The 25408-nt window shown below is 41.9% G+C and overlaps 1 protein-coding gene across 1 annotated transcript in view; it reads left to right on the top strand.

The window, feature by feature from the left end:
* The window catches only part of LMBR1 (limb development membrane protein 1), a 163990-nt gene that overhangs the window by 125425 nt on the left and 13157 nt on the right, over positions 1 to 25408 (top strand). The window contains exons 10-14 of the mRNA XM_069729727.1: positions 16569 to 16649; positions 17593 to 17669; positions 17878 to 17955; positions 21506 to 21579; positions 24205 to 24295. Coding sequence (XP_069585828.1) covers positions 16569 to 16649; positions 17593 to 17669; positions 17878 to 17955; positions 21506 to 21579; positions 24205 to 24295 — 401 coding nt within the window. The remainder of the gene's footprint in view (positions 1 to 16568; positions 16650 to 17592; positions 17670 to 17877; positions 17956 to 21505; positions 21580 to 24204; positions 24296 to 25408) is intronic.

Below are 25408 nucleotides of genomic sequence, written 5' to 3' on the forward strand. Positions count from 1 at the left end.
CATGAGTATATTCTCAAATACACTTAATTGGCAAATTACAATAGTTTTCTTTTAGGGAGGTGATCAATAAAGAATTAAAATGGTAGCAAGGTCCTGTTGCATTGACAGAAGGCTGTCATAGAATGTAATAATGAATTATATGACCTGGACCTTATATGACCTCTTACCTCAGCACCCTGGTATCTCCTGGTATCTCGCGTATTAGATCATATACATTGGGTGGATCGCAATGTGAGCAGCCTCTTCTTACCTCAGCACCCTGGTATCTCAAATATTTGATCAGATACACTGGGCAGACAGCAGTGTGAGCAGCCTCTTCTTACCTCCGCACCCTGGTATCTCCAGTATTAGATGATATATATTGGGTGGACAGCAGTGTGAGCAGCCTCTTCTTACCTCTGCACCCTGGTATCTCCAGTATTAGATGATCTATATTGGGTAGACAGCAGTGTGAGCAGCCTCTTCTTACCTCCGCACCCTGGTATCTCCAGTATTAGATGATATATATTGGGTGGACAGCAGTGTGAGCAGCCTCTTCTTACCTCTGCACCCTGGTATCTCCAGTATTAGATGATCTATATTGGGTAGACAGCAGTGTGAGCAGCTGCCTCTTCTCTCCGGACTCCAGTATTAGATGAGAATATGCACTGCACATCTTCCTACACATTAGGGTTGGGGGGAGCAGAGCTTCCTACAGCACATGCTCCCAAGCACCTGTCCTGGCTGCCATTTTAATTCTATAATTACCTCTCTAGACAGCGGGTGTGGTATTTTAATTAAGTGTATTTACGATTATTTTTTTATTTATAGAATTAAATTTTCTTTTTAGTTTTTTTTTTTCTTCTATTTCAGAAAATCCCTTAAAGAGAAACTTTACCACATAGTCCTTATTTGACAGGAGTAAAAGGGGTTTTCCCGCGCACAAAAGTTCATTTTAATTACATAGATCTTGGAATAATAATAATTTCCACAATTGGATTTGTTTAAATTAAGTATTCCTGTGCTGAGATAATCTTATACATGTTCCCCTGCTGTGTGTCTGACTGTACAGGAACATAGTCTGACCATACCACAGCTCCTGGGCATGGGAGGAAGGAAAAGAGTGTACTGACATCGCACAAGATTGCAAATAATTATTTATTTGAGGTAACACATTTTTAAAAAGCAGGCAGGAACAAGCTTCATCTCCCAAAAGAATCAGCTGTGACCCCTGCTGTAATATCAGTATTGATGACCCCCGTGCTTGTCATTACAGAACTCCTTTGAAACTGTGCTATATACAGCAAGCCCCCTGAGGAGGATCACAAAATCAGTGAGAGGTTAAAAAAAAAAAAAAAAAAAAAACACATGAAAAAATAATTTAAAAAAATGTTCAAATCACACCTTTTTTCCCCTCGTGGAAATAAAGATATATAAAAAATACACACATTTGGTATCGCTATGTTGAGAAAGGTCCGATTTATCAATATAAAAAAACAATTAACCGGACCAGTAAAAAACATAAACTGAAAAAAATTCAAGAACGCCAAAATTACGTACTTTTTTTTTGGCATTTGCAATTTCACAAAAAATGCTGTAACAAGCAATCAGAAAGTGACATCTCTCCCCAAATGGTACTAATTAAAATGTTGTCTCGCCCCGCAAAAAATAAGCTATCATACAGCTTCATTGGACGAAAAATAAAAATGTCATGGGTCTTGGAAAATGGCGACACAACTCCCAATTTCACCGCACTTGGAATTTTTTTCCCCCTTTTTTGAGTACACTGTGTGGAAAAATGAATGGTGCCATTCACAAGTACAACTCGTCCCGCAAAAAAAAAAAAGCCCTCATATGTCTGTGTGGACAGCAATATAAGCGTAATGGCTCTGGGAAGAAACTGAAGCGAAAAAGCTAAGATGGGCTGCGGCGTAAAGGGGTTAATTAAAATGGCCTTCAAAAAAGATGATGATTTCTGCTACATATAGCAGGGCTGAAGCCCTATTAGTTATGTGTACCTCAAAATTCAGAAGATCTCAGCGTCTAGTCTCCTAAGGGGACTATTGAAGCAAATAAAAAGAAAAAAAAAAGTGTTTTGAAAGATGTTAATAAAGTTTAAATTGTGCCCCATTCAATGTAAAATATAAAAGAATTACACATTTGGTAAAGCTGCGTTCAGAACTATCAGTATCAAAATATAAAATAAATTAATTTGATCGGTAAACAGCGTAACGAGAAAAAGAAATAAAAACGCCATCGTATCTACCCCAGAATGGTATCAATAAAAACGTCAGCTCGGCAAGCAAAAAATATGCCCTCACTCAGCCCCACATCCCCAAAAAATGGAGATGCTATGGGTCTTGGAAAATGTAACCATTTTTCTCTCTCTATATATAACCGTGACATGTTTGGTATCTGTGTACTCCTACTGACCTGGAGAATCATAATGGCAGGTCAGTTTTAGCATTTAGTGAACATAATAAAAAAAAAAGAATTGTAGAATTTCACTTTTTTTTTTCCAATTTCACCGCACTTGTAATTTTCCCCCCTTTTCTCCATTAAACTATATGGTAAAATCATTGGTGTTCAAAAGTACAACTCGTCTTGCAAAAAGCAAGCCCTCACACGGCCATATTGACGGAAAATAAAGTTATTGCTCGGGGAAGAACGGGAGCCAAAAATGGAAAATCGCAAGGTCGTGAAGGGGTGAAAAACAACGTGTTTCAGCTATAAAGGGCCTTCATCAGGTGTCTAGAAGTCAAATATAAAGTCCAACCCTCTTCTTCTCTCCCCAGCGGAAAAAGGGGTAGAGTTAATGACTGACAAAATACACACTTTTATCCAAATGCTCTTGATAGTTAACAACCCTGAAAACAATGGTAAATAATAAATACCAGTACATTCTCAATCATAAAATAAAAAAGTACACGGAAGGAAATACATAGTCTAACATTGTGCAAAATCTAAAATGAAATGTAAAGTATGAAAATATGAATCTAAAATATATGAAGTAAAAGTATGAAAATAAACCTGTATTTAACAATGCTAATATCCTGTGCAAACATAGTCATTGTGGCACACACTTATCCAAATTGAAAGTAGTAAAAATAGAAATAGAAGGATCTGGTGCTGTCACATTGATATGTGAGCTACGGACCTCAGACAGCTCTAAACGATGTAGATCTATTTCTGGTTTTCTATTTTTACTACTTTTAATTGTTACAATTTTTTCATTTTCCCAGCTCAACATTATGCAAAATCTGTGAAGCACCTGTGGGTTCAAGGTACTCACCACAAATCTAGATAAGTTCATTAAGGGGGGTAGTTTCCAAAATGGAGTCACTTGTGGGGGTGGGGGGGTTTCACTGTTTGGGCACAACAAGGACTCTGCAAATGCGACATTACTTCCACTGTCTATTCCAGCCAATTTTGTGTTACAAAAGTCAAATGGTGATCCTTCTCTTCCAAACCCTGCCGTGTGCCTAGACAGTAGTTTTCCCCCACATATGGGGTTTATGTTGTCAGGAGAAACTGCACAACACATTGTACCACCCATTTTCTCCTGTTACCCGACTGAAAATGCAAAATTTGGGGCTAAAACAATATTTTTGTGGTAAAAAAAGTAAATTTTTCTTTCCACATTGCTGTATATCTAGTTAAAGGGTTAATAAACTTCTTGAATGTCGTCTTGAGCACTTTTCACTTTGAGGAGCCTACGTGACAGAAAATACCCCAAAGAAATTTCAAAAGGAATGCCCCCCCAACTACGCATACCCCCCCCCCGCCGGCCAAAAAAAAAAAAATATATATATATATATATATATGTTCTATAATTTTTTTTAGGCAAAATTACAAACTGCTGATAAACATCAACCTTTCTACCTAACAACACATGCTTCAAAAATGATGCTGATGTGAATTAGACATCTCTGCAGGGTAATCAATACAGAGGAGGACAATTTTAAATTACAGGATGATTTATGTAAACTAGAAGCTTGGGCTGATAAATGGCAAATGAGCTTTAATGGGGATAAATGTAAGGTCATGCACTTGGGTAGAAGTAATAAGATGTATAATTATGTGCTTAATTCTAAAACTCTGGGCAAAACCGTCAATGGAAAAAGACCTGGGTGTATGGGTGGATGACAAACTCATATTTAGTGGCCATTGTCAGGCAGCTGCTACAAAGGCAAATAAAATAATGGGATGCATTAAAAGAGGCATAGATGCTCATGAGGAGAACATAATTTTACCTCTATACAAGTCACTTGTTCGACCACACTTAGAATACTGTGCACAGTTCTGGTCTCTGGTGTATAAGAAAGACATAGTTGAACTAGAGCGGGTGCAGAGAAGAGCGACCAAGGTTATTAGAGGACTGGGGGGGTCTGCAATACCAAGATAGGTTATTACACTTGGGGCTATTTAGTTTGGAAAAACGAAGACTAAGGGGCGATCTTATGTTAATGTATAAATATATGGGGCGTGGCCTGAGAGTCCATGTGAGCGGACGTGTGGCTGTGAGCTCCCGCCGCTGTACATTCTAAAATCCTACAGAGCCGCTGCTGTTTGGTCCCTGCGGGGGGCTTACCAGCTGCGGGGAGACTTGGAGGGTCCGGCGGTGCTGAGCGGTGGTGCTGGAGCCGGCGAACATGACCAGGAGACGGCAGAAGGACGCGGGAGCCGGGGATGCAGGCGCAATCCAAGATGGCGCCGACACGAGGGAGAAGGCAGACAAGGAGAACGCCGCATGTAGAAAGCGCATGGAGGTAGCGGCAAAGCTCCAGCAGTATGCGAGAGCGGAGGCCGCAGAGGAGGGAGCCGAAGCTGATACCGAAGAGGAGGAGGAGGAGGAGGAGAGCCCAGCAGGAGAACATGAGGTACAACAGGGGAGAAAGGAGAGTAAAATGGCGGTGGCAGAAGGGGGACCCGAGGAAATGGCGCCAGAAGCTGAGCCTACCCTAAGAGACGTTTTTGCGCTAGTCTCTTCATGTAAACAGTCTCTGACCTTACAGATACAGGAGGTTAAGGGAGACACAGCCCAGATAAACGCAGCCATGCAGAAGATTGACAAACGTGTGGGGGAGGTAGAGGAGAGAGTGAGCACTGCAGAAGATCATATAGTGCAGCTGCAAAAAGCAGAGAAAAAGTTCACTCAAGCAATAGCTGAATTGGCTGCGAAAAATGAGGACCTTGAGAACAGGTCCAGAAGAAACAATATTCGCATAGTGGGCATCCCTGAAAAAGCTGAAGGGAGGAATCCAACGGAATATATTGAAAAATGGCTGTTGGAAACATTTGGAGATATGGCGCTAACAAAAGTGTTCGCGGTAGAAAGAGCGCATAGGGTCCCGCCGAAACCACCTGTCCCTGGAGCGAATCCCCGTACCATGCTTGCCAAAATTCTAAACTATAGAGACAGAGACATTATCCTGAGGAAGGCCAGAGACATGACGGATCTGACAGTTGAAGGCCAAAAGATTGCCATATACCCAGACTATTCTACTTTGGTGCAGAGACAACGGATGATGTTCACGGGTATCAAGAGACGGCTGAGGGAGTTGGGAGTACAGTACTCCATGATGTTTCCAGCAAGACTGAGGGTGGTGGCGTTTGATAAAATTCATTTTTTTCAGAAGCCGGAGGAAGCTACCCAGTGGATCGATATTAATGCTAAAAAGCTTAAAGGAAAAGGAGACTGAAACTGTGGGAAGAGTCTGATCTTGGTTACTTATCTGTCAGTTGGCAAAGAGTCATGTGATTGACAACTCAGGGGGTATGGGTGGTGAAGAAGGGAGCTGGATTGTATTCAGTTAAAGTTAAAGGGATGGTGTAATGGTTGCTGGGAAAGGGGGAGGAAGGGTATGCGGCATATTTTAAGTGTATGCAGGTTTCTTGCGTGTGTAAATAATTCTACGTTAAAATGTTTTGAGATACGTTATTTTTCAAAATGTCTGAAATCCTGTTATGTACAGTGGTGGGAGGAGGGTTGGGAAGGTAATGCCAAACGGAGTGTTCGCTATGGGCGATGATGCCCCACTCTTGAAAAGAGGTGGAATGGTTAGATGGGAGGGGGAGTTGGGAGGGGGGGGAGGAGGGTAGTTAGACAGCTTGGGCTCAAAATTGACGATACTTATAGTGAAGATGAGCCAAGTGATGGGGACCCGTTTTAAGATTTTGTGCTGGAATGTGAGAGGCCTAGGGGAGAAATCTAGATGTGCCGCGTGTTTGCAATATGCAAGAGACCAACGGGCCTCAATGATATGCTTGCTGGAGACGCATTTGGTAAGGGAAAAGGTGGATGTTCTGAATAGACGGTGGATCCAGAAGGGATATCATTCTACCTTCTCCACGTATGCAAGAGGAGTCTCAATCTTGGTTCCAGCGGGAGTTCAGTATGAGGAGGTGAAGGTATGTGTGGATGTGGATGGGCAGTACGTACTAATACGGTGTACATTGTATGGAGTGATGCTGTGTGTTGCAGCGGTATATTCCGCCTCCCTACTCTAGCAGGAAAATTAGAGAAGTAATGGAGCGAGTGGAAAGATGGGGGCCGGCACCGTTAATAATTATCGGGGATCTAAACAATATCTGTGATGAATATTGGGATAAAAATAAAAACACTCAGAATAGGTCGGAGGGGCACATAACATTTGGCACCTATATACAGGAGATAGGTTTGATTGATCTTTGGAGGGTTAGACATATTGGGGAGAGAGGGTACTCATGTTATTCACCGGCGCATGCCACGCTCTCTAGGATTGATATGGCTCTGGGTAACAGGATTTTGGACACATTGGTTGGGGAGGTGAGATATCTGCCAAGGGCCTTGTCGGACCATAGTCCAATTGAAGTAGAGGTTAGATTGGAGGGGGCACGTTCGAGAAGTGGGAGAGAATGGAAGATTCATCCCAATTGGTTACAGAGTATTGAGTTGGAAAGTATAGGACGGGAGGTAGCGGAATTCTTTCTCTTAAATGATGGAAGTACTGATGCTCTTACGATTTGGGATGCAATGAAGGCGTATCTGAGGGGACTACTGTTTAGGGACATTAGTAGGTGTAAGCGGAGGACGAGAGAGGCAGAAAAAGTGGCAGTTGAGGAGTTGAAGGAAGCAGAAGACGGGATGGCTATGCTGGGAACCCCTGAGGCAGAGAGAAGGATGAAAAACGCACAAGATCATTTGGAAAAAATTCTGTTAGGTAAAGCCGAGAGGAAGCGGGATTTCCAAAGGGTATTGTTCTATCAGGAGGGAGAAACAGTGGGACATATGCTGTCGGTAGTGGCTGCTGCTCAGAGAGGTTCTTCATATATACATTCTTTGGACTCTGCTAGTGGAGGTAAAATAACGGAAACGCCTGAAATCTTGAGAGCCTTCGCGGACTTCTATGCAGATTTGTATTCCTCTCGGGTTGGTGAATCGGTCGAGGACACACTGACTTTCTTGGAAGGTCTGGATCTGCCGAGACTGAGTGAGACAGATAGGGAGAGCCTTGAGGCCCCTATCACTGAGGAGGAATTGAGTCGGGCATTGATGTCTATGGCTAATGGGAAGGCGCCTGGGGTCGATGGGCTTCCCGCTGAGATCTATAAAGGGTTGGCAGAAGTGTTGATTCCTAGATTAAAAATGGTATTGGAGGAAGCTAGGTCCTGTGGGCGCTTGCCAGCCTCTATGAGAGAGGCCATAATAGTGGTCATTCCAAAGGAGAATAAGGACTTGGGGAAACCGGAGTCGTACCGCCCAATTTCTTTACTAACTATTGATGTCAAGCTTCTGGCCAAGGTGTTGGCTCTCCGCCTCTCTAGTGTTATTGCGAGTCTGGTGCATTTGGACCAATCTGGCTTTATGCCGGATAGATCAACGGCGATTAATTTGCGGAGGTTATATGTAAATTTGCAGGTAGAGTCTGACAACTGTGGTCGAAGAGTGATTGTATCGCTGGATGCACATAAGGCGTTTGACAGTGTCGAATGGGGATACCTCTGGCAGGTGCTGGAATGTATGGGGTTTGGTCCGCAGTTTGTGGCCTGGATACAGCTGTTGTACTCATTACCGTCCGCTAGAATTAGAGTAAACGGGGAGCTGTCTCGACCTATAGGGCTGGCTAGGGGGACTAGGCAGGGATGCCCGCTTTCACCCCTCCTGTTCGCGTTGGCTGTAGAACCTCTTGCTGCTAAGATTCGGCAGGCGGATGGGGTCCCTGGGTTTAGGTATGGGAAAGTAGAGGAAAAAATAGCGTTATACGCGGATGATGTTTTGCTGTTCCTGGCGGATCCAGACGATTCACTAAGAGGGGCCGTTGAAATCGTTGAGAGATTTGGTACTGTGTTGGGACTAACAATTAATTGGGATAAGACGGTTCTTTTTAGAGTGGATGACGTAGGAGAGAATGTGAGTGAGGATGTTGGGGATGAGAGGCTGAAGGTGGTTTCCCAATTTAAATACCTCGGAATATGGATTTCGGTGCCAATTGCGGAGTTCCTGCAAAGAAATTTGACTCCTGTTATGGGGGTACTCAAGGCAAAGGTAGATGCCTGGAATAAGCTACATCTATCGGTCGTCGGTAGGGTAAATCTTATTAAAATGGTCCTGATGCCTAAAATTCTTTATGTTCTACATAACGCACCAATTTGGATCCCGCGGGGGAAGTTCAGGCAGATTAACGCCCTTTTTAGAAGTTTGATATGGGGAAGACAATATCCACGTATTAGCCTGGAGACGCTTCAGCGACCCAAGGAAGATGGTGGTTTGGCTTTGCCCAACCCGGAAATATACTTCCTTGCGGCCCAGAGCCAGCATTTGAAGGGCTGGGCGCGAGGGGCGTCATCCAGTGCAGTACAACAGCTAATGGAAGAGGTGACGGACCGACGACCGATGGCTAGGTGTTTGGAAGATGGCTCTTTGAGCGCTCTGGGGAAAGTATACCCAACCCTGTTCCTGATTCGTAAATTGTGGAATAGACTAAGGCAGATTCGTGGGGTTAAAGGGCTGACTAAATTCACACCAATATGGTCTAACCACAATTTAAAGGAATTTGAGGCCTTGGGAGGAATATTGGAATGGCAGAATAAGGGAATTTGCTTTGTTCACCAGATAATCCAGCGACAGGAGCTGAAGTCCTTCTCCCAATTGCAGGAATTTGGTTTGTGATCCACAGGGGAATATCAGTATGCGCAGATGAGACATGCCTTTAGAGCTCAGAATAAAAAGGTTGATATCAGGGTTCAAGATGATATAGTGTTGGAGTATGTGTGTGGTGACGGAACTACAAGGGGAGTTATTTCCACTCTGTATAAGGACCTTATGCACACGTTCCTGCTAGATTTCCCTATAAAGGCGAGAGCTAAGTGGGAGAGAGAAGTGGGACCGATGGAAAATGAAACCTGGGAATCGGTGATGGAGTGGGTTCCGCGACTATCCTTGAGTGAACCATATAGGCTCTCGCAGCTATATATTCTGCATAGGGTATATAAATCTCCGGAAGTGCTACACAAAGCGGGGTTGCGTGCCAATTCTGAGTGTCCGAGGTGTGCGAGTGAGAATGCAGGAATATATCACATGATGTGGACGTGTCCGAGACTGGCTGCCTATTGGGTGGTGGTTTTGAGCCGAGTTGAAGCAGCGTATAAGTGCAGAGTTCTTAGAGACCCGATAGTATGCGTGCTGGGATATGTGGAAGAAATTGGAGTTGACAATACTTGGAAGATTGCAATCGCTAGGCTACTCTACATGGCCAGGAAAGTAATAGCACGAAATTGGATAAATGCGGAACCACCTGTGAGAAGGGAATTTCTCCAATATGTTCAACATGGTCTAAAATTGGAAAAGGGGGTGTACAAAAAAAGGGGGAAAATAGAAATGTTTAATAAAATATGGTCTCCTTGGCTTGATTTGGATTGAGGAGTATAGTCGTCGAGTTTCCTAAGACCTGGATGAGGATAAATTACACGAGGCAGAGAAGGCCTCAGTGGGGTGAAGATTGAGACTGATCTGTCGTAGGGGGGAGGGGGGTAGTTGGGGTAATGTTGGGGTTTATTAAATAAGAAAATGTGTATGTGATATAATGCAATGTAAATGGCATTCTGATGTTCTTTATATTGTTAATAAAAATCTATTTAAATTAAAAAAAAAAAAAAAAATGTATAAATATATGAGGGGACAGTACACAGACCTTTCTGATGATCTTTTTAATCATAGACCTGAAACAGGGACAAGGGGGCATCCTCTACGTTTGGAGGAAAAAAGGTTTAAGCATAATAACCGACGCGGATTCTTTACTGTAAGAGCAGTGAGACTATGGAACTCTCTGCCGTATGATGTTGTAATGAGTGATTCATTACTTAAATTTAAGAGGGGACTGGATACATTATTGGAAAAGTATAATGTTACAGGGTATATATACTAGATTCCTTGATAGGGCGTTGATCCAGGGAACTAGTCTGATTGCCGTATGTGGAGTCGGGAAGGAATTTTTTTCCCCAATGTGGAGCTTACTCTTTGCCACATGGGTTTTTTTTGCCTTCCTCTGGATCAACATGTTAGGGCAAGTTAGGTTAGGCTATGGGTTGAACTAGATGGACTTATAGTCTTCCTTCAACCTTAATAACTATGTAACTATGTAACATGTTATAAAAATTATTTATTAACTATTTTGGTGGATAGAACTATCTACTTTAAGGGCATAAAATGTAAAGTTTGAAAGTGCCAAAAAATTTTTTGTCAAATTTTCAATATTTTCATGAACGCAAATTATACAGTATATACTAAAATTTACCACTAACATTATGCACGATGTGTCACGAAAAAACAATCTGAGTCACTGGTATCCACTGAAGCATTCCAGAGTTATTACCTTGTAAAGTGACACTGGTCAGAATTGATAAAATGGCCGGGTCAGGGGGGTGACAACCGGCTGGGGGGTGAAGGGGTTAAGAAAATGAGTATGGAGTATTGTCAGTAATGTTGCAAAAACAGTAGCCATAATGACAGGAGATGAGCCAGACACCCATCTGCGGACAGTTGTCAAAGGGAATCTTTCACAAGATTTTTGCTACTCAACTGCTTGCTGCAGTTTTGATTTAAATCATTTTTTAATCTGCTGCAGATCTACCAGTTCTCTGATTGCTGAGCTCAGTATAACCCCGCCCCCACCACCGATTGGAAACTTGCTGCCTATTCACAGTGTACACAGAAAGCTGCCAATCAGTGGTGGGGGCGGGGTTATACTGAGCTCATGAATATGGAGGACTACACCCAGTAAGTGACACATGACCCATAAATATGGAAAATTACTTGGAGAAAAAAAACCAATCAAACTTTGCTTTACTCACCTTTCTGGGGTCCAGCACTGCCGAAGCTCCTGGTATGTCTGATTGTCTGCAGAGCTGATGGTCACGTGGAAAGCACTGGATCTGCGGTCTTGAGCGGTTCGTGCCTTCAACATGGCCAGATCTGCTGACCTCTATTACCAACTACAGTGCTGTCAATGTGATGGCAGCGGTGCAGACAATAACTGTCGGCAAGAGCAGTGGTGGTTACTGGGGGTTGGGTCCAAGGAGAGTGAGTAAAGCAAAGTTGCTTTCTTTAAACAAACTACAGCTTGGGGCGAAAAGGGGTTTTGGAAACTAGAAAAGATGCCTCCCAGGTAGACGGGCTTGTAGATATTGGACATGTTTCCGATAGGTGTATGATATCTGCTGGCCACGCAGACGTCCTGCCAGATACCTGTCTACAGGATGTCATCGGCACCATTTGTCACTCAATGGAAAAGTGATCTGTGGTGTGCCAGTCTTCTCTGGTCATGCTTACACATGACACGGTGAGGAGCAGTAGAGCTTCAGATGTTCCTTCTTGTACCACGTCTGAATATAAATGTTAGAAGAAATCTGCTTCTACCGTTCCAGTAGGACAAGAAACTGCTAATCTGATGGTGTCACCGCAAAGCTGTAAGTTGTGAACGTCTGCACGGTAGTACTTTGTTCTGAATTCACTGAAGGATTAGTGTCGTTCTCTTACTTAGTGCTCAGCAAAGCCCAAAGTGTCTTTATCAGCGAAACATGGTGATATGACTCTGGCTCTTGCATGCTAATGTGAAGATGGAGACTTTACTGTTACCAAAAGCTTTTACACTTTGCGTTGTACTTGTGATAATACGAGTATTGAAGAAAGACCAGTACACAATGCTAAATATCATCTACTATAGGATTACACCTCTCGGGACATTCATCTAGCTAATGTACAGTATTTTTATTCCTGCAGATCTTGTATTTGACGAAGGGGATGTGATATCTGAGGCTTTCAGTAGTGCAGCCTTAGGCTTTGGAACTGAAACATCAAATCTTGGAATTGATGTTAATGGCAGTTTTCCAAATTTAGAACATGCCAAAAAACCTCATACCTTTTTGGGGTAAATCTTTCGCAGAACATTTGCACAGACGTACAACTGGTAACATGGCTTGTTACTAGAGTGGTTAAGTCAAAAGTAAGGTAAACACCAAGGAAGGAATGATGGCATGTTAAGCCCCTGTTTGCATGGGCTGATTGCACACATGAGCTTCGTAAGAACATTCCTGGTCATCAACCTATATAATAATGGCACTGATCAGTTTACGAACAAGCAACCTGCAACCCAATTGTCTGTTGCATGTAGCACCATGTAAACGGAGGATGTGCAGTTGGATGGGGTATGCCTGTTCTTATTACTGATTGTTTGTCCCCATAGACACTGGATGGGTCTTTGTAAAAATCCTTTAAACTCACATCGAACATCTTGTATAGTCAATCGGCACTCATTACTTGTCTAAAAGGACCCTTCGTTAAGGCTAAAGTTGAAGTACAGTGGGGGAACATAAGTATTTAGTTATCCACCAAATGTGCAAGTTCTCCCACTTAAAAAGAAGAGGCCTGTAAATGACATCATAGGTAGACCACAACTAGGAGAGTCAAAAAGAGAAAACAAATCCAGAAAATCACCTTGTCTGATTTGGCAAGATTTATTTAGCAAATTATGGTGGAAAATAAGTATTTGGTCACCTAAAAACATGCCAGATTTCTGGCTCTCACAGACCTGTACTTTCTTCTTTAAGAGGCTCCTCTGTCCTCCGCACATTACCTGTAGTAATGGCACCTGTTTGAACTTATTATCAGTATAAAAGACACCTGTCCACAACCTCAAACAGTCACACTCCAAATTCCTCTATGGTGTAGACCAAAGAGCTGTCGAAGGACACCAGAAACAAAATTGTAGCCCTGCTGGTACGAGGAAACCCTACAGGTTTTGTGACAAATCTGCTCATGCAGTTCTCAGAATTCTCAGAAGTTGTGAGTATGGGTTTCTGAGCAGGGAAATTCTGTCCAGCACAATTCTATGTGAATCCATTACTGAATATAGGATATGGAGAAGTGACTGTATGAATAGCAGATCTTATTTTATGGGAAAAGTCTTTGAGTAAATAATCCATAAACTACGGCAAACCTGCGCCGTGTAGTAAATAACCTGGGACGGACAAAGTGATGGTGAACGCGGAAGCTGCGAGTATAACGTTACCTGACTCCGTGTTCTGAGAACCATTAGAACGCAATGCTGTAAAACATCAGGAATGTCAGCGCTCATCCTGTACACAAACAAATCCCTGACACTTTGCCTTTTGATTAACCCCAGCAAATTCCTTAATATCTAATTACACTCAAATTATACATAGGAAGTTTCAGAAGAGCGCTGTAGCAAAATGTATAATTATGTGCCATCTTGCTCCGCACCCAAGGGTTGGCTTTCAATTTGCTAACACAATCGAGAGTTGTGATTTGTTAATGCGACTCCCCCCAAAAAAACAAGATTGGGGAAGGTGACTTTCCAACATCTTAAATTACACATATAGCATCAGGTTTTTATTGAGAAGAATAAAGCAAGAAAAGATTTTTTTTTTCTTGTATATTAAATTAAAAAAAAAATGCCTGCAGCTATTGGTTTTCCAAAATCCACAGAGACGGGTGTGGCAGGATCAAAAATCTGTATTTGATCAAAGTTATTGGGTTAGACGGTATCTTTGCTAAGTTAAGAAAGATGAAAGGCGCTGTTTTTATTGCATGCTAGTAACAGTGTAATTTCAAACTAATTGGTGTAGAGATGCCAATCACCCGAAGGGAACGCAAATAGATACTCTTACGGCTCCCTTTGAGGTACGAAAACCCGATGTTGGGGCTGGAAGAAAAATAAAATAATGCAGTTAAATTGACCTTAAATGAGCTGCTTTGTGGTTTTGTATGGAGAATCCGTCACTTTTATGAACTAGTCCATGCAAGCCGTGTCTACCAATTTGATCTATTGGCTAGACTGTTATGACACAATATAATGGGCGCTTCTCTCAAACGTTCTGGTGCCTTGATTTACCTATATAAACGTTGAACACTAAAGTTCCGAATCACATGATCCCAAGTAAGTGATCCCATAGTTCCCTTTGTAATGGGAAAGTGGTGCGTATGCATGACCTTGCATTAATTTCTATGGATTTGGAGCATTCAGATAGTCGCACATGCTTACTGACCGCTCCTATCACATATGGGATTTTAGGACCTCTGGATTTTTTTGGGGGGGGAATCCCAGCTGTTAGAACATGATAAATGTATAATATTCTTGCGGTCTGTTTATTTGAAATTTAGGAAGGTTAGAGAAGAAGCCAAGCCCAAATAATTTTCCAAAACTGTCATAAACTTCAATGAAGGCAGCTCCACACAGTTTGTGGACACATAAATAGAGTGATTCCATTAGTAACATTGCTGATCCAACAAGTAGCCAACAATATTTGATATATCCTTTACATATGCTATGAATTCTTTATAGTGTAAAACCCCTCTTGAAAAGTATTTCCTTCCAAAATTTACAAATTGTCTCATATCGGCAAAATCATTTGTTAAAAGCCATAGCCAGAATTTGGTAATATTACTTTTCTTTAAAGAATTGTCCATTTTTTTTCTATGGTGGCCATTTTCAGTGAAGATCAGCCAGTTATTGTCGCAATGTTGAACTTGATTCTTAAAAAGGAATTATCGGCTAGCAGTGATGGCTGTTATTTGCTTTTTGTTGGGGGTTTCGAAATCTATTATGACACCAGATGGTGGCCCGATTCTAACGCATCGGGTATTCTAGAATATGTATGTATATATGTATATAGCAGCCACATAGTATATAGCACAGGCCACGTAGTATATAGGAGCACTACGTGGCCTGTGGTATATACCATGTGGCTGCTATATACATACATACTGTAGAATACCCAATGCGGTAATATAGGCCACGCAGTAAATAACACAGCCCACGTAGTATATAACACAGCCCACACAGTATATAGCAGCCACGCAGTATATAACACAGCCCACGTAGTATAGAACACTGGCCACATAGTATATAACACAGCGCACGTAATATATAGCACAGCCCACATAGCATCTAACAGTGGCCACGTAGTATATAGCACGTAGTATATAGCACGCAGTATAGAACACAGCCACGTAGTATATAGCACAGCCCACGCAGTATAGAACACAGCCCACATAGTATCTAACACTGGCCAGGTAGTATATAGCAGCCACGCCGTATCTAACACAGCCCACGTAGTATTTAGCAGTGTGGGCACCATATCCCTGTTAAAATAAATAAATAAATAAAAAATAGTTATATACTTACCCGCCAGGATCCAGCGAAGCTCTGGCGATGCGCTCTCGCGAGACCGCTAAGTCTTCTGGGTAATTTCGCAATGCATCTCTGGGAACGGAAGCTGGCGACATGCGCGAGCGCATCGTCGGACTACGGAAGGTGAGAATAGCAGGTTTTTTGTTTTATTAAATAATTTTTAACATTAGATTTTTTTACTATTGATGCTGCATAGGCAGCATCAATAGTAAAAACTTGGTCACACAGGGTTAATGGCGGTAATGGAGTGAGTTACCCGCGGCATAATGTGGTCCGTTACCGCTGGCATTAACCCTGTGTGAGCGGTGACTGGAGGGGAGTATGAAGCGGGCGCCGACTGCAGGGGAGTAGGGAGCGGGCGCCGGGCACTGACTGCAGGGGAGTAGGGAGGGACTAATCGGACTGTGGCCGTCGCTGATTGGTCGCGACAGCCATGACAAGCAGCTGGCGAGACCAAACAGCGACTTGGATTTTCATGACAGACAGAGGCCGTGACCAATGAATATCCGTCACAGACAGACAGGAAGACCGACAGACGGAAGTGACCCTTAGACAATTATATAGTAGAAGTATGGCATACCCTTTAGTGATATTACAGCTGTTAATACTATTGAATAAGACATCTGCAAACTCCTCATCCATCTAATCTTGACGTTTAAGTGAATGAAATCCGCTGCAAATTCTGATGCGAATCATAATAGCCAAAGCTGCTTATTTGTAAGGCCGCATCATGCTCGAAAATTCCCGCAGAGGTTTTCTTGGCATGGATGACTGGAGTCTTGATCTGTAGGGTATGTGACCACACATGTAAATGATTCTTGTTCTCATTAGTTACTGTAAGTACATGCACTTGAAACTTTAGGTTCGAAATTTGTCTTTTTTTAATTTTTATTTTTTTAGGAGGAATATCTGCAGTAGACAACAATACAAAGAGAATTGAGCATGACCTAATCAATGCCAAGGCTATGAAATCAAAACTCGGTTAGTAACTATATGATTGATAGCTGCTTGTGCGCTTGGTAATTACTTTCAGCTATTTTTCATTTTATATAGTGATGGCTTTATCCTGAGACCCTTGACCACCCGGCTGTGCAGGGAACTTGGTGGTGGTGGATGCAGCTGTGCAGAACCAGTACAGTTCTACACCAGTACTGGATCTCCCTTTGTTCTCAGGATCAGTGGGGTTGCAGACATCGCACCCCTGTTACAACACCGCAGAAGAAATGCTAGCACAGGCTTCCACTATCCGTTGCTTCAGATGCTGGGGTCATCTGAAGGCAGTTGTCTATACTGTAAAGATACGAGATGTGCAGCATCTGAAACAATGGATACTGGAAGCCTGTGCTAGCATTTCCTCTGCGGTGTTGCTATCAGTGTGTCAAGAGTGGGAGAAGAGGGTTGCATTGAGAATCCAACACAATGGGCAGCACTTTGAACACATTTTATAAGTGGTCATAGTCTGGTAAATAACTCATGAAAGAATAAAGTTACGTTAAAAACCAAGCATACCATTGTGTTTTTCTCAAATTCTCAATAAGTTTGCTGTGTCACATGACCCTCTTCCCATTGGAAAAAATAAAGTTGGATCCAAAATGGCCAACTTCAAAATGGCCGCCATGGTCACCACCCATCTTGAAAAGTTTTCCCCCTCCCATATACTAATGTGCCACAAACAGGAAGTTATCATCAACCATTCCCATTTTATTTAGGTGTATCTATATACATGGCCCACCCTTTATATTTCAGTTTCGATTATTTAATTTTTACAAATTTTTAACACACAAGTCAAGTTATTCTAGAGTTATTCTCTCTGTAATTATGAATGATGTTTGTGAGTTCAGGGCTCCCGAGATATTGGTTAATTTGTATTCATTATTACTAGGATTTATACAGTTTATTTTTTGCTTTTTCTGTTTTTATATAGAAAGACGTAAGAAAGCTTCAGCCTGGGAGAGGAATTTGATCTATCCGGCTGTAATGATTCTTCTCCTCATTGCAACGGTAATTATACTTCATCGATACTTCGGTGCATTAACCTCCTCACTGCCCAAACACAGATAATTCCAGGATCTAAGCTTTGGCTTCCATTTTCTGTTCCCAGCAATGGTTTAAAGTCATGGCATATTACATAGGCCTTTGCCCATTAAAGGGTCAGTGGTAAGTTTAATAGTAATGTGTATAATTCACTGCTTTGTATTTTACTTTTTAGTCTTTCTCTGTGATTCTGGTGTCCTTGAACATTCTTCGCCTTCTGGTTGATGAGACTGCGATGCCAAAGGGTTCAAAGGTACAGAAACTTTGTGTGTACGTATGTGTCTATGGGCTAACTCCCTAATAATTTTTTTAATTTTTATGTGTGTGAATAACCATATAAATTCTCCCTTGAAAGTAAACACAACCTACTAAATATGACCTAAACATAGCTTACTCAAAAATGTCAGTCTATCATATTCTTACTACAGGAGTCAATAGAGCATATTTATCAAGTGAAAGGTAGCAAAATTCTGCTGTAATTTGTGCCAAAAACTGTCAAACTTTAAGACTTGATATAGAATATATATATCTAGGATGTTTGTATGTATGTATATATATAATTATGTGTTGAGAAACATAAACATTATCAATGTAAATAAAAAATAATATCCCATGGAGGTCTGGATTTGGAATGATACTCAAAATCAAAGTGGAAAATCAAATTACAGGCTGATCCAACTTCAGTGGAAATGCCTAAAGGCAAATAAATGATGCTCAGTAGTGTGTGTGGCCTCCACGTGGTTGTATGACTTCCATACAACGCCTGGACATGCTCCTGATGAGGCGGCAGATGTTCTCCTGAGGGATCTACTCCCAGACGTGGATTAAAGCCTCAGTCAACTCCTGGACAGTCTGTGGTGCAACGTGGCGTTGGTGGATGTAATGAGACGTGATGTGCATGTGTATGTATATATATATGTCATAAGTATATATGTCTATAAGTGTGTGTATCTATCTATCTAGACAAAGTTGCTTATTTTCGAGTGCACTATTGATTTGTGAAATAAAAGATTAAAACGAGGGTTGCTCCTTTTAAGGAACAGCTATTATAAATATACTGATATGACTTTTATTTTTTCCGTTTTAATATACAGTATTTTATTTTAACCTTAGAGACCGAGTATGATTTTTTTTTTTTTTCATTTTCTAAACTTCCCACACGGAAGGAATTAGATTTCTTCCCTTTGTAAATTAATCTGTAAGCTTTTTTGTGTCTACCTACATTTAGCAGTGAGCTTTTGCTTGTCGGCTTTGTATTTGTGTAGAAACCTGCACAGGTGTAAGAACAATTTCATGAAACAAGCTGTTGTCTGTGTTTTACATTTTTGGCATCGGTGGCACATTCTCCTTTAGAACCTGCCCTAATTTTTCTCATGATACCTGCAAGACGGCTTTGGTGGATGTCTGCGAGTCAGAGTAAGCTGGATTCTGGCCAGTTCTCTGATCTCATCGTATGGAGGAATTAATTCATGTTCTGCAAGAATCATTAAGACATTCTTAAAGAAATTATCTTACTTTAGTAGTTACACTTCATACTTTCAGATAATGTTTAATTGGTTCTACTGTTGTGTGGGTCCATCTATTTAGGTGTACACATACTCACTCGTCAACATTGGAATTTCGACAACATGAAGAAAAATTTGTGGCATTATGGAAATCATAGGATAGATAGACATGTTAATGGAATGCAAACAGCAGACTGATGGAGAGAAAATTCTCAAAACATCTCGATTTATTCAGTATTCAATATGCGCACCACACACACAAATTCCCGCACTTGCATGCCCTGGCTGCTATCATTGAGGATATTAATGGTTGTCTGAGGAATGTTCTGCAGCGCTGAATGCTCTTGAGCAGATAAATCATCAAGATCCACTTCTGGCAGCTCCCTTTGCAATTGCCGACCAATGACGTCTCAGATGTGCTTGATTGGAGACCAGTCCAGAGATGATGCAAGCCATGGTAGCACATTTAGGCCACTCGGGCTGCTCACAGTAACACAAGCAACTTGTGGCTTAGTGTTGTCATATTGAACCAGATTCCACAAGATGGGTAGAGCTACTGCACAGTATGCCACCCCACACCATATTAACTTATGTAGGATCAGTGTATTGTTTCCTCGTGAAGGCTTCTTTGCATTGTGATGTGCAGACCATTCTCCAGCTATCATTGCAGTCTCCATTCCAGCCACCATTGCCGTCTTGCTCTGAACCATGATCACTTTTGAGAACTGTGGCATGAGGTCATTGGAACACCTGTAGCCGGACGTCTGGCTCATAGCCCAATGTCGTGCAAATGATTAATGATCGTTTGAATAGACATTATGCCATTCTTCTGATGAATCCGTCTTTGCAGAGGTTCACTTCTGTACACCTTTTGCTGTCATTCCAGTCTATCTCTGTTCTCCATCTGCTGGGATGAACAATGTTTCACAATGTAGACATTTCGGCCTATGCCAAGTGATACGTTCAAGAATTCCATTCCTCTCCATTGGTGATCAGTAGCGCGTTGATGAACAGAAGGCATCACACAATATTTGATCCAACTTGAGGTTTCCGTAGGCTAAAAAGTTTGCTTTCAATCTGGCGCTCATGCCCCTCCAACATGCCACAGGAGGACTAGCGCCAGGAGCTTGAAAATGTGATAACTTGCAGATCTTAGTGACATTCACCACTTCCGCCATCTGCTCGTACTTCTTGATGTTGCATTTTCACTATTGATGCCTGTGTATACTGTATGTATCAATATATAATATCAGATCCGTAACCCCCAAGGTGTATGCGCAGGTGTTTTTTTTTAACATTTTTTCTATAGTGTAGGAGGCTGTTCCTACAATCCTGCGGACAGAAGAGGTGGAGCAGGAAAGTTCTGGGTAACCAGTCATCTGCCCTAACCCTCCTAAATCGCCATCATGTCTGTATTGCACCCTTTTCCTGCATTCTAACAAAGACCTTTTTCTTGCTGCTTAGCAATTTCTGAGTAAATGTAAAATTAAATCCTGCGCTCACACTATGTAAATCAGTAGGTAACTAGATGAGATGGGGTTAATGAGTGACGTTACCGCTGCTTCTTTGAAAATGTCGCAGGTAGCTGAAAGCTGTCACTGCTTCCCCCGGACATCACTGTGCACAAGGGGCAGAACGTCACACACATGCGCAACATTTGTCAGAAGCCAGTGGTGACGTTGCAGTTACAATTCAGGTCACTTACGCCCACAGGGGCGTTCTTACATGGTGAGAGGAAGGATTGGTTTGGAAAGCAACCCCTCCCCTTTGCACTGACTAGGAACCCACTGATTTACATAACGCAAGCTCAGGGTTACAGTCAATTTATACACTTATCAATTGCTAAGCAGTAAAAATGGGCTTGTTAATGCAGGAAAAGGATGCATTACAGGCATGGTGGCAGTTTCGGAAGGCTAGAGCCGCTGATGGGTTACCTTTAATAAAAAACATGCCTGTAACCGCCACTAGAGGAAGCCCTGATTCTTGTTTCATACTGTTATATATTGAACTGAGTAACTGCACAGTAAGCATTGTAGTCCCTCCACCGGTGTCTCCAGGGAGCATTACTTTGCAAAAAGTGAAATCTGCTACGTAAATTGACTTGCTGCAGGTGTAAAATTCACAGAACTTCGCTGCAGATCTTTTTATTTTTTGTTAGAACACTTTTGCTACAGTGTGGGGTGGATTTGTCCTGAAAATCTGTTGCGTATTTGACCCATGTTGGCGTAGCTTTCCTATCGAAATGAAGTCGATATATTGTATTATATTTTGTGATCATATTTTTGTATTTTTTCCCAGGGCCCAGGTATTGGAAATGCATCGCTATTCAGATTTGGATTTGTTGGCGCTACTTTGGAAATCATTTTAATTTTGTATCCTTTCTATGCTGGTCACTTATACATGTGTAGGTTTTTTTTTCAGACTGTTTTATTCAATCCTATCAATAAATTGTGACCTCATGCTGTCATAGAATCATAGAGTGTTAGAGTTGGATGGGACCTCCAGGGTCATCGCGTCCAACCCCCTGCTCAATGCAGGATTCACTAAACCATCTCAGACAGATGTCTGTCCAGCCTCTGTTTGAAGACTTCCATTGAAGGAGAACTCGTCACCTCTCACGGCAGCCTGTTCCACTCATTGATCACCCTCACTGTCAAAAAGTGTTTTCTAATATCTAATCTGTATCTTCTCCCTGTCAGTTTCATCCCATTGCTTCTCGTGTTTCCATGTGCAAATGAGAATAATGATGATCCCTCTACACTGTGACAGCCCTTCAGATATTTGTAGACCGCTATTAAGTCTCCTATTAGCCTTCTTTTTTGCAAGCTAAACATTCTCAGATTCTTTAACCGTTCCTCGTAGGACATAGTTTGCAGTCCGCTCACCATCCTGGTAGCTCTTCTCTGAACTTGCTCCAGTTAAGGAAAGGAGTTTACATCCCCATGTGTGTGGTCACTGAAAGTCTTTTCCAAATGCTCAGATGGTTATTTTGCAAGTCTTTTAGGGTTGGACAAGTTAAAAATGTGTGGCCTAACCTGTACATGGCCTTAGATGATTCACTCTAATCTTAGACTAGAGATCTGATGTGCACCATCACATTAAGTTGCTGTACACATTACCTTTCTGGCACACACTTGTGCCCCTGCCCGAGGTTCTGTCTGAAGCTCTGAATGAGGCAGAGTGAATCACCTTATATTCCACCTGGCATCCGTTTTGGCAGTGTCATTTAGGCAGAAAGAAGTAGAGTAAGGCCTGGATCACATTGGCCATACATCGCAGCTTCCACCTTTTTTTTTTTTTTTTCCTTTTTTTGGGGGGGAGGGGATGGGGGGGGGGAGATACTTGAATATTGTAAATTATTTCTATTCCTCTTCTGTATTACCCCTGCTCCTAATGACCTTTTTTGAAGGGGGGGGGAGGGGTGGGGTTAAAAACTGCTTTTTCGATGTGTTAGTTTGGAGCACAGGTTGGGTTATAAAACCTACGTAGTAACAATGCAGGTGTCACTGCCTTCATTGTTCTGGAAGAGCCTTTAGCATGAGAAAATTATAGGGGCATGGGCAGCAGCCCCCTTTCTGTTTTGGCGTCAGCCTTGATGAAGGGGGCTGGCTTAATTAACTAAATGATTAAAAAGTATATTAGGATGTTTAAATCTTTTACATTTTGTGTCGACAACCCCTCTGCTAATCGTCAATTTTTTTTTATACATATATAAATGTGTACATGGGTCTGATTATGTGTAAGTACTGTAATGGGGTGTACATTTTATATACTGCCAACCATTGTAGCGGAAGATTAGTAGAAGCTCTGCAGTGTTAGGATATTGCTAGACCCCCAATGGCGGCACCCTGGCCACCTGAGGCACCCTGGCCACTGGCGGCACCCTGGCCACCAGCTGTATAGGGAGCTAGCACTGACTCTAGTCACTTCCTTGGAGCCACAATGCAGTTTCCTGCAAATTGGGGAGCTGGGACTCATCTGTACAGGGTAAAAAAGTGAATGAGATGGATCTCTTTCATTCTTAGTATATGTGGGGGTCCCACAAACCCTTTTAAGCACTTTGGACAGTGGAATACATTATTTCTTAGGGAGATGCCCCATTTGACACTATTGAGCAAATCCTGTACTGTCATCATCCACAGACACTGTTAGATGACAAGTTATAGTTTACCATGCAATAAAATTAGCCTGGTTAAAAAATATATGTATTACCTTTTTTAAATTTATTTGTAACTCATAAAAAAGAAATAAAGTTAACGTTTGTCTTACTCAAGAAAAGTAAGAAAGAAAACCTAAATCAGTGGTCACCTTGGCAAGTAAGAACAAATTTGATATAATTTTAATGGGGAAAGAATCTTGGACTATAGGGGTAAATCGTGTCGGGAAGATAAGTATAACTTTTCTATTGCATACTTTAAAATGGACCAGGTGTTTCATAGATTGTAAATCGTCCATTTCCACTTTTCACGTTCTTCTTTAGGCCTCAATATTTTTGAGGGATTGACCTCTCGGCCATTGCGTGATTTGTCTGGCTTTTTCATGGTTGTTTGTGATGGGTTCCTGTTGGAGATAGACGGCTGGATTAGGTGCACCTATGGTTAGAAACGGTTTATGGTACACCATGGACGAGTGGGGGCGCCAATATCTATGATATTTCCGGCTGCCTCCGCAGTCAAGTAGGGCGCCTTTTCTCAGCAATCTTTATTTTTATTTTTTTTTTAATTTTAGGTGTACAGAAGTCTCCATGAGAGTAGATACTGTCTTGCTGACATATTACAGCTGCACTTTTCTTATGTTATTTGGCAATTGAAGAGGCAATGTCTTCTGTCTGATTCACATCCGTCTCCTGGAATGGCGGGAGGTTGTGAATCCGTCAGGTTTGCCCCACTACAGGCCGTTAAGGTGTTTTGTGCATCCATCAGACGTTACCGAGTGCTTGAGCGAGTGTGCTGTACTCTTCCCGAGTGGCTCCTCCATTATTCTTAACCGTCACGCAGCTATCTGATGGTTTCCTCTGTGGTCGGCTTCTACAGCCTGCGTTTTTTTGGAAGTTTTATACCGAGGAAAGATGACACAACAATGACCAAGGTAAGAGAAGAAGCTGTATGATAGATAATGGTTATCCCCATCATACCTTTCGCCACCCACTCAAAATCCACCAGCCAAGCTTCTGGCAGCGATCGGCATTTGTTTGTTATCTCCGTAAACAGAACAAACTGAAAGATTTTCTAAATGCGGAGTGAGTGGGAAAAGGGGATGTGCGCTCTGTTTAATTTGGACGCCATCCATTCATTCGATAAAAAGGGAGAGACTGCAATTACTGGGCTTGTTAACCAGCCATAGAAACGGTGAAAGGGAGTTGTCTTTCTTCCCAAAGGACCGTATTGCTAATGAGTAACTTTGTGCGAACTGTACTTCACTCAGCCGGATTGAAGTCTGAAGAACCTCGGCTACTGCGAGGAATACAGGCCGTCATTCACATTGAAATCATTAAAATAAGACTGGAGGGGCCCATTCAATTACGTCTTCCAAGTTAAGGCTAATTTGACAGGACAATCTGACACCAGGCTGAGAAGAATGAAACTGTTAAGTAACGCTTTGACACAGATGTATACATTTATTTTTGTTGGATATTCCCACAAGCTGGCTGAGGAGGTCAGTAACTAAGGAGCAAGCATTGTCCTGTTTAATTGCCCATATGACTTTTTTTTCCCCCATTCTCTCTTCTCCTTTTTCTGGTGTCGCTTCTACTCTCGGGTGGACTATAGTTACAGTACTCCAATTTACTCCTTGAAAGTTAATGATTTGGAGAGTCCATTTTATTTTAAGTAGTACCCCTTTAAACAGTTACATGGACTTGCTTAAAAGATTGTTCAGATTCTGATTCAAAATTTACCAAATTAACAGAATAGAGATTGAGTTCTGATCCAGATGTGATTTCAAGACCTATTCCTAACCAAAAATATATATATATTTTAATATAAAAGTGACCCGTGGGCTCATCCCTAAGGCTATGTGCACACGGCATCTTTTTCGGGCACATTTCGCCCGATGCGCCGTTGTTTGGTGACAGAGGGATATTGGCAGCGTTGACATGCGCACTTCTTTCCATTCATTCTCTGAGCCCTGTTCTTGAAATCAGTAGGGCTTTCTGTGGTCATATCCCCATCAATCAATTAATTATCCACTATCCTTTTGATA

This window comes from Ranitomeya imitator, chromosome 6 (genome assembly GCF_032444005.1).
Source record: "Ranitomeya imitator isolate aRanImi1 chromosome 6, aRanImi1.pri, whole genome shotgun sequence".
In the NCBI taxonomy this organism is placed as follows: Eukaryota; Metazoa; Chordata; class Amphibia; order Anura; family Dendrobatidae; genus Ranitomeya; species Ranitomeya imitator.